General features: G+C 42.0%; 1 protein-coding gene across 1 annotated transcript; it reads left to right on the top strand.

Annotated features, from left to right (window-relative positions):
• Nucleotides 1–924: 924 nt before the first annotated feature.
• gxylt1b (glucoside xylosyltransferase 1b) lies at nucleotides 925–10,169 on the top strand. Its single transcript, XM_087830378.1, has 7 exons — nucleotides 925–1,267; nucleotides 2,601–2,799; nucleotides 2,941–3,072; nucleotides 3,219–3,470; nucleotides 3,624–3,747; nucleotides 3,864–4,036; nucleotides 9,045–10,169. The coding sequence occupies exons 1-7, from the start codon at nucleotides 1,077–1,079 to the stop codon at nucleotides 9,201–9,203; spliced, it is 1,230 nt and encodes a 409-aa protein (XP_087686504.1). The 5' UTR covers nucleotides 925–1,076; the 3' UTR covers nucleotides 9,204–10,169.
• Nucleotides 10,170–10,382: the final 213 nt, after the last annotated feature.

Below are 10,382 nucleotides of genomic sequence, written 5' to 3'. Positions count from 1 at the left end.
CACATCACTAAGGATGATTTGTCACTTAAAGCCACACTGAATCATAGACACTGAATGGGTCTTTTCAGAGGTGAGACCCGTGGAAAGTTGCTGCAGACAGAGGCTGATTGGAGGGGGGAGGGATGGGGGAGAACTCTGCTGTTAGCTCCCACCCTTCCCCCAAATGAGGGTCTCGACCTCCTGCTTCTGTTGAGCAAGCTGCAACACTAAACACACAAAACATAGATAAGATAAGGAAGTTTGTTGCTGCCGCCTTCAAAATAAAAGTGTAAAGACAGCCACGACCTGTTTCGGAGCATCAAAGCACAGAAAGTGAAACAGCATAAGAAGAAAAGTATAACTTGTAGACTTGCAAGTACATTTGTCCAGTTTTTAGTGTCGAAATCAGCTGTGATACACACTCAAAACGTAGTGTAAGTTTTCCAACTTAAATTGTTTTCCAAGAGGTCTTATTAGCCATGCTTTCAAGTTAGTTATTTAAACATGAATAAATAAAAATATTGATTGCTTATTAGTTAAGCAAGATTCTGACAATAAGCTACTGTGTCCAAGCTGAAGAATGTCCTTTTGTTGGACATAAAGAGAAACTGTGCTCTGAATTGTTCTTTGTGTCCGTCAAGATGGCTCTGAAGTTACCCATTTCCACATTTTTCTAAGTGTATTAAAAAAAAAAAAACGCAGGTTAGATCAAATAAATCCATATACATACACAGTATCCAGTAAATAAATAAAAGGACCAGAACGGCACATATATAATATACTCAGAATTTTTTATTTTAATAATAGTATTATACTGAGTCAGAATAAATAATAAAAAGTAAGACTTTTTGACTGTTCTCCACAAACCTTTAAAGGTATAAAAAACAACAACAACAACCCCCCCACCCCGCCAAAAGAAAAAACAAAAGAAAACAAAACAAACCACCGCCAGAGGGCGTAATTGGTACTGGAATAAGTTTAATTTTGTAAATCCCCGCCGGAAGTGCGTTACCGCGGCGTCTAGCTTAGCGGTCTATGATTAAATGCTAGTTTCTGTGTAATGGTTTCAGCTCCGAGTTGCGTTTTGAAACTGTATAATGCGGCGGTACATGCGTGCACTGATGCTGTGCATGGTGTTTGCCGTGTTTTCGGGCTTGTATGTTTACAGCAGGCTCTTTTACTCGGACGTGTCCGCCAGAAGAAACGGAGCAAAGAAGACTCTCATCCCACTGAGAGCGTCTGGAGCCAGGCGAGGGGTCACGGATAAAAACGCACACTCGTACAACTGGTAGGAGTGGATTTTCAATGTTTTAATAAATCGAAACAACGCTTGTAGTTGTGCTTGACGGGACAACCTGTAAAACTCAGCAAGCATGCGCCGGTACTCATGTGTAATCACTCAGGCTACAGGAATGCGACTGATTAGTCGGTCATAGGGAAGCTCAACAAGTAAATATTTAGACATGCTGCACACTACCTGCTTAGGTTTGCACTTTAACGTGCAGGTCTCATGTATAAAAGATATGTGTCGATATGTCAGTGATGTAGGATCTGTGTAAACCACACATTGTGTGTCCCACAGCCATATCTTTGGCAAATGAATTAAAAAATGTGCTGGTACAAAAATATCTGACGTAGCCTAAATGTGTGTTTTTATCACGCTGCTTTAAATCAACATGGTGTCCACACATGGCTGTGTTTGCTATGGTTCAGGTTTGGGCAGAGTAAAGGAAGAGAGAAGTGGGTACTCCATACTAAATGGATTAAAAGTCTGAATAACGTGTTGATATTTTCTGTCACAGATTTATCTGAATAATCACAATTTCTACTTGTTCCCAGAAAATAATGAGGGGAAAAGGCTCAGGATACGTTTTAGATAGCGTCTTTGCATATTTTATCCAGCAGAGGGCGCCAAATCGTGTTCTACAGCGTAGTGGTTTAGGTATCCCAGCCTGAAGCACAATTTTTGGGGATTTTATTTTCTATTAAGGGGGTTAGAAAATACATTTTGAAACACATTTTTTATTCCTGAATTTAAAAGTTTCTTTCACATAAGACAAAGAAAGGGACAGTTCTTCACCGTAGTGACAAATGATTACTTTTGGGATTTATTCACGATTAGAATTATTGGGTGCAGTTAAATACAGGCATGGCTTAAAACAACTACAGTGTGAGTGCTCTAGAGCAGGAGTGGGCAATTCCAGGCCCCGAGGGCTGGTGTCCTGCAGTTTTTATTTCTCACCTTGAGTCAACACACCTGAATCACATGATTAGTTCATTACCAGGCCTCTGGAGAACTGCAGGACATGTTGAGGAGCTAATTTAGCCATTTAAATCAGCTGTGTTGGTTCAAGGACACATCTAAAACCTGCAGGGACACTGGCCCTTGGGGCCTGGAATTGCCCACCCATGCTCTAGAGAGATCAAGTCACACTCACCAAATCCTCCACCCTTTGCACTAAAGGAATTTAATAAATACTAGCTTGTTAGAGTGTTGTTGTTGAAAGCCTCCTATATGGTAAGTTTATTACTGTTATAGGACTCAGATCATCTTGCCTAAAATATCTCGAGTGTGGCTCTGCCCGAGTGTAACGCACTTCCAATTCCGTCTTCTCCCTCAGGTACATCATGCGTCAGCAGGCTCAGCAGGAGGCTGCTGGTACCAGGCCTGAACCTCCCATGCACTTGGCTGTGGTGGCCTGCGGGGAGAGGCTGGAGGAGACGCTCACCATGATTAAGTCTGCTGTGCTCTTCAGCGTCAAGCGCCTCCATCTGCACATCTTTGCAGAAGATCAGCTTCACGCCGGCTTCATTGAAGCTGTGAGTGGGTACCTTTGCTTTTGAAGCGTGACAATGAAACCTAACATTGGTAGCCATTTCTGTTGAGTTTCAATGATTACGAATGCCATAATGTGCATTACTTCAGGTAGCAAAACCAGTGCATTCATATCTGTGTTCCAGTTGGAGTCGTGGCCTGGTTTTATTCGCTACAGGTTCAGCTACAGAGTCTACTCCATCAGGTTCCCCAATGAGAATGCAGCGGAGTGGAAGAAACTCTTCAAACCCTGCGCTTCCCAGCGACTCTTCTTACCTGTAAGTTGTAATATTATTTTAATTCTGAAGAGTGAAGTTGAAAAATGTATTCATAGTGATTTTTATTTTGGATTGCTTCAAGTCTGTGAAGTATGCTTTTCTGCACTTACATGAGCATTACAAATATTCCTTTTGTCCTTTCCCAGCTCATCTTAGAGGACGTTGACTCTATTGTGTATGTGGACTCAGACATCCTCTTCCTGCAGCCGGTGGACCTCTTGTGGAGGTTCCTGTCTGACTTTAATTCTTCTCAGCTGGCTGCTATGGCTCCAGAGCACGAGGAGCCCCGCATCGCCTGGTACAATCGCTTTGCCCGTCACCCGTTCTACGGCAGGACGGGCATCAACTCAGGGGTCATGCTCATGAATCTGACACGTATGAGGAGCATGTTCTTTAAGGTGAGGTTGTATCGGTGTATTACCTTTAGTGACCACAAGATGTCCTCCTTCTCTAGTGGACTTGCACTCAAGTCCATGAAAATGAGAGTGCGAACCTTCCTGCACCAAAACTGTAAATATAATCGTGTTGTGTGTGTGCTTGTTGAATGACAGAATGACATGACATCAGTGGGGCTGCGCTGGGAAGAGCTCCTGATGCCTCTACTCCAGAAATATAAACTGAACATAACATGGGGAGACCAGGACCTATTAAATATCATTTTCCACTATAACCCCGGTATGACTGCACGCATTTAGACACACACTAAGTTACTAATTCACAGCATATCGTATCTGTAAAAGTGTACAGAATACCAAGTTTGTGCCACCTTTGTCATCTGCTTCTGTCTGCAGAGTCCTTGCTGGAGTTTTCGTGCCAGTGGAACTATCGCCCGGATCACTGCATCTATGGCAGCAACTGTGCCTCAGCTGAGGAGGATGGCATCTACATACTCCATGGAAACAGAGGAGTGTACCACGACTACAAACAGCCTGCTTTCAGGGCTGTTTACGAAGCCATAAAAAAGGTCAGCATGCCATGGTGTGTTTTTGGATTATGTGAGTGTTACTGGGATATTTATGCTAGTAGTAGAGGGGGTCGATTGCTCCTTTTTCATTAACACAAATCAGTTTCAACTGCTTTGTGTTAATGAAAAAGGAGCAACAATGAGACAACCATAAAAAGCAATGGTTTCACAGGTGGAGGCTGCTGATAATTTTCCTTCCTTATCCTTTCTGAATATTTTTTCACTTGTTTTGTGTTTGGCTAGTATCAGTGTCACTGCTGCTAGCTTGAGGTGATACCTAGACCCTACAGACGTTGCACAGGTATTCCAGTTCTTCCAGGAGGGCACATCAATAGGTCCCTTTGCCAGAGGGTTTGCTGTGTCTTCCAGCACTCTCTCAAGAGCATAGAGAAGATTCTAGGAGACAGGCGGTTACTCTAGGAGAGATGAACAGGGCCGTAGAAGGCCCTTAATCAATCAATCAATCAATCAATCAACAGGACCAGTATCTGCTGTTTTGTGCAAGGAGGAGCGGGGTAAGCACTGCCAGAGCTGCAAAATGACCTCCAGCAGCCCACTGGTGTAAATGTCTCTGACTAGACAACATGAGCCTGGTGTGTCGGTGCCGTGCCCAGGGCTCGCAAAATCGCTAGCCCGACGTCCCGGGGCTAGCGATTTTTCCAGTCGGGCTACCAAAATCTATCTCTGCCCTGCTCGTCGGGCTATCATAGGAAGGAAAAATCTATGTCAATGCTTTTGCATTCTTTCGGAAATGTAGCTGAGTAATTATGTCATTGGCATCGGTGAGCCACTCAATATGTGACATATTGAAATCGCGTTTGAATTTGCGCTTGTTTTTTGCTTTCACTTTGCAATCGCGCGAACTGTGTATAGAGAGCGACAGCACTGATTGGTGAGTGATGATAATTTGCGCACCAATTTCTCTGACATCGTCTTATCAGTCGTTAGCTTACTATGCAAACATGACAAGTGAAATCTCCTGCAGCTTAAACATGTGAGAGGTTGATCGCGCAGAGAATCGCTGAGCGTTATGTGAGCGCGTGTGTAAAAGCAGCAGGATATATATTTTAGTTCTGGTGAGCCAAATAAGACAGGTCAGGGTGAAGAAGTGACAGCCAAAGAAAAGCTTACCACAAAACGGAAAAGTTATGACAAATCAGACTATAAGGCAAAAAGAAAGTGCAGCTTTATGGTTTCATGGACAAAAGAATTTCTGTGGCTGCAATATGACAAGCTAAATAACCAGGGCTGCACATAAGTGGTCCGCAGGTGAGCTGGCTTCAAACAAATGATGAACGCACAGAGATGTGGTGCAGAATGTGCCGTGAAAATCCCACTCTAGCGGACAAAAACACTGCCTTTTATATGGATGCAAACGCACGCTGCGACTTCTTATCTGGTGCGCGTCTTTTATTTTGACAGCGAATGCGGACCACTTATGTGCACCCATGTAAATAACATAATGTTCTGCCGGGTGTGTTGTTGGTTTCCCTCGATTTCTGAGTCGACAAGCGCCTTTGTTACTGGGACCAGTCATTTTAAGAAAGGCCCCCATTAGAACCCATGAGAAATGCTAGAAATGCATTATTGCTCAGTCTGCAATATCTTTCCCGGAACAAACACCAATTGCATAACATAACATACTAAAAATAAACCTGAAAAATCTGTTTAGAACAGCGTACTATGTTGCAAAGAGTGAACTAGCATTGGCAAAATTTAGCAGTCTTTGCAAACTTCAAAAAGCAAATGGTCTAGATCTTGGTTCCACTTGCCTCTCACCCGTGACTTCAGTGGAAATTTCAAATGCAGGATCTGACACAGACTGATTCATGTTCTTACAAGTTCATAGAAATGTCTGTTCAATTAGAACCAAGTATTTGAGTTGATGATTGTAATTTTTATACAATGTTGTAATTTGCGTTTCAACAATTTTTTGATTAATGTTTTGTTTCCGTTACAATATTATACTTTAATGTATAATATTGTAAAGGAAACAAAACATCAATCAAAAAATTGCTCTCTTTTTTATTTGGGCTACTTAAATTTATTTTGGGCTCCAAAAAACTGAAGAGTCCCTGCCCGAAGGGCTACCAGGGATTTTGAAATTTTGCGAGCCCTGGTGCCATTTGCCATAGAATACCAGGATTAGCAGGTCCACCACTGCCGACCTGTGCATTTCACAGATGAGAGCATGTTCACCCTGAACACACATGACAAACGTGAAAGGGTCTAGAAACAGAAACAGCAAAAGACAGTCGTGTGTGTGTGTGGTTTTAGGGGTTTCAACAACACACAGTGATTATATACTTTTTAAATCAAAATCAAATCACTTTTATTGTCACATCACATGTGCAGGTACACTGATACAGTACATGCGAGTGAAATTCTTGTGTGCGAGCTTCACAAGCAACAGAGGTGTGCAAAAATACAAAAGACAGATATTGTTAGTGGAAGACAAATGGATAAGTTTGTATTCATATGACAGAATGAAAAGCAGCAAAAAGCAAATTTCCCAGTGTCCCAGCTTTAAAAAGTGACTTGTTGAAACTTTTCAACGTATTGTAGCTGCAATTTAGTGCAACGTCTGATGGAAAGCCCTTTTATAGCCCCTCTGAACCCAGAGACACACCTCGTGCCCCGATTCGTTCCCCTCCTTGATGAGATTTCAGATTGGTGCTGACCCTAAAGACTAAAAGTGCTGGTGACTTCAGATTGTCTGCATTGGAAGACACAAATCTCCACCACTGGCAGAAGGTTGGAGGAAAGCTAATTTCCCCCACGAGGATGTTTATGGGTTGCTTACCAGCAGTGTAATGATATTGACGACATGAGTGGCATTTACTTAATGAAGCCATCAACACTGGGAGCCTCATTGCTTTCCTATTGAACATAGATCAGCGTAATGCCTTATCTATACTTTATCCTTGGCCTGCAGTTAAGACTGTGGCTTTCCAGGATAGGATCAATTATGGCAGGAGACACATTAACCAGCACTGTATGTGCAGGTGGAGACACCCACTCATTTTGAACAATACTTTTATAGATTTAAGTCTGGTTTGCCAGAAGGATGCACGAGTATGGATTAGTCTTGTGTGCGTTTAATAGTTCCTGAAAAAACATTTCTTTGAGCTTGTTGTACAGCTACACTTCATAGTAGCAGGACAGTACCATGTGCATTTACCAAGAAATGTATGCAAGTATTTATTGTCACAGTCACTGTTGTGAAAGCAGAAGCGCAGCGTTATCCCTGCAGGGTTGTGCTGATGGACGGTGATGTCAGGGACAGACGACCCCAGTCAAGGCAGCTTTTATCAAATTTCTTATCAAAACCTCCACAGTGGAAGTGCCACACTCCCCTGAGCTGTTGGAGAAGCTTTTCTGGTTGAACAGCACGTGATGAATGAATACTAATACAGAGCAGGTGTGCAGTCAGGTGACTTGGGGCTGAGGCACAGTGATGATCGCTAGGGAAACAGTGAGAAAAGGCAGGTTCTGGCGGTGCCTTTACTTTCAGAATGTTAGTTACAAGACAAATTGTGGCTCAGAAAGAGCAGCAAGAATGAGAGCGTACGTCATACCCTCTAAATATGAGTGAGTTTGTAGATGTAGATAATAATAACAGCAGTCACATTGTGAGATGACTGCTACAATACACCACTTTTCACCTCACATTTTGTGCCCAGGAATCACTGGGTTATGCCACTCGTGTATATATAAGCAGCTACACAGCAGGACAAAGGCTCCTGAATGCATCATTTGTGCTGATGCTAAAACTAATGATTTACTTCTTTCCCCCACTTTTTTTGGTTAATATTTTAACCAGGATCTTTATTCTAGCAGTTAATATTCCCAATAAACCGGAGACGGTGTGTGTAAGTCAATGTCCATGCTCTGCATCCACACACAAAGAAGCGAGGGTACGGCCCCGCCCCGCCTCTAACACAGCACATCGGCCTGTCTGTCGTAAAGCATCTCCTCCCTCCCGCCGCTGCAAAAAAAAGCTGCGCCCAGGAAGCAGCAGTTAAATTTTTACAGCTGGCGGTACTTTTAGAGTTGGAGTGTGCGCACCAGCAGCGCCCCATCAACTGCACAAAATCAATACACCCAACTGTAAATGCAACTTTATGAGCAGCGGGTGTGTATAAGTATGCGCTCATAAAAACCTCCTGCTCTTTGTGACCGAATATCAGACCCAACTGCAAGTAAATGAGCTGGCATAAAAAATGGTAATTCCCCATTGATTTCCTCAGAGTATTGTAAAGGGCCCTTCATTATTGGGAAGACATGAAATTCTCCCTCTAATCCCTGGCTGTTACTGGATTGTAAGCCTATAGCATAAAACTGACCCCCATCAACACCCAGCGGTTTATGTGCAAGCCTGGCTGACCAATCAGATTTGGAGTCCCTCATGATTGAAGCTGAATTAGTTTTTAATGTATCTAAGGAAACACAAATTTGAGCACAAATTCAGCTCAGCGCACCACTTTGCTCGCTTACTTAGGAAATCTGATTAGTTCTGCTGCTCCTCTTTTCACGTTTCTGAGCCAACTGCAGAGCCATAAGGACACTAGCATACTTAAGAAACAGAAATGGGATAGTGTGAGTTATTTTGCCTGCTTGTTGGACACAAAAACAGTCTCCATTACATGTGAAATGCCAAATTTGATATTGAGCTTTGATTCACAGAAAGAGAATGTTCTTTAGTTTTTAGTGTTTTTTATGTTCTTTAGGCTTTTGTTCAAGAGGGAGAAATTAAATGAAACATGCGTTCCTCCTCTGGCTTTCTGTATATGCAGGGAGGTTTGCGCTCCTCGCTTTATGCCTTCCATATATTGGATTGGACAGACGGAGAGGTCATAGAATACAGAACAGACTGCAGATTGAAATATCACGCGTCTTTTCTTTGTTGTGGTCCAAGCTGAAACAGATTAAAGCTTTGGAATTTAACTCAAAGTTAAGCTGAAAACACAAAGCCAGACTTAACGAAAGGCCTGTTTTGTCGTTCCAGTACACTTTCGGCACAGACCCAGTGACGTCTTTGTTGGAGCCTTTAGAAGAGGAACTGTTAAAAACGACACACACTTATTGTGGTAAATCACACACACTCTTTACGAAGAGACTGGGGAACAGTGTGGCAAAGATCAACAGGAAAACTCGGGAGTGGTGACGAACCTGAAGGACAATGACGGGACACGGGCTTTATGGATGATAAGCTTTTGCAAGGAATTGAAGTCGTACCTGCTGATCTTGAAAGCCTAAACACGCAAAAAAAATCGAATGAGTGAAACTTTGTCATCAGCTGCTTGAGTTGAGGCAGCTGGGCTAGTCTTAGACTGAGACTAATGACTGCTCAGCTCTTGTAACAAAGCTCTGATCTTGGCCTCAGATTCAAACAAGGACTTTGCTTTTTTTTTCCTTTCATGAATTTTTTAAATTGAGAACAGAAGATTTTTTTTATTCCATTTTGGAGAATTTATTTTGAACCTTGTGAGACACAAGAGAAAATAATCTCATCAAAACTGGACAAAAAGGCTTTCTGCAGCGCTCAGTTGGAGAGGCACATGCACTGGACCACTTTTCTTTTTTTTGTTCAGCTTCCAGAAACCACTCAGCAGTTATTTATGAGAAAGGACCATGGGAAAAAAAATAAATGCGTACAATGTACTGAAAGCGTGTGTCAGTATACACTTGATGGAAATGTGAGTTTAAAAATGGGGTGAAATAGCTGTCTAAATATATATTAGCATATAGTTGTGCTGAAATAATTCTGGTGAATGTGCAAATAAGCTGTGAGCTCTTTCCTGATGCCAAAGTATTTGTTTGTTTTTTAATAGTTTTTGCACTGCTGGATGTTTTTTTTTTTTTTTTTTAATTTTAATTTTTTTTTTTTATTGTTCAAATTTAAAATGTTATAACTGCGATTGTGTATGTGAGTGTGACTGTTTTGTGACAGTAATGTGCGTCATTGTTTTGTTATGTTCAAAATAAAAATGGATAAAGATAATTTCAGCTTGCGACCACTAGAGGGCAGCAGTTTTTCATGTGTTCACTAGTGCCTGTACAAGAAGTTTACCCTTTGATGGGGAGAATATCAAGTAAACTGCCATAAAGCAATATTAAATAACTCATGAGTCTGGAATGTAAGTTTCTTGGTATTATTTAATAGGAAGACAAATTCAAGCATCTTACGTTACGTTTAATTTTTAGCCGTATAAGGCACATGTCAGCTCTGCCCGTCTCCGTTGAAAAAGTGATTCCAAGGCTTCTTCGGACAGATCGATGGACTTGCCAATAATCTATAAACTGGCCTTCCCAGATGCTGCACTGGCCCTGCCTCAGTATCTGA

This window comes from Neolamprologus brichardi, chromosome 17 (genome assembly GCF_056152115.1).
Source record: "Neolamprologus brichardi isolate AB-2024 chromosome 17, ASM5615211v1, whole genome shotgun sequence".
NCBI classification, from domain to species: domain Eukaryota; kingdom Metazoa; phylum Chordata; class Actinopteri; order Cichliformes; family Cichlidae; genus Neolamprologus; species Neolamprologus brichardi.
This window is presented reverse-complemented; position numbering and strand designations above follow the sequence as displayed.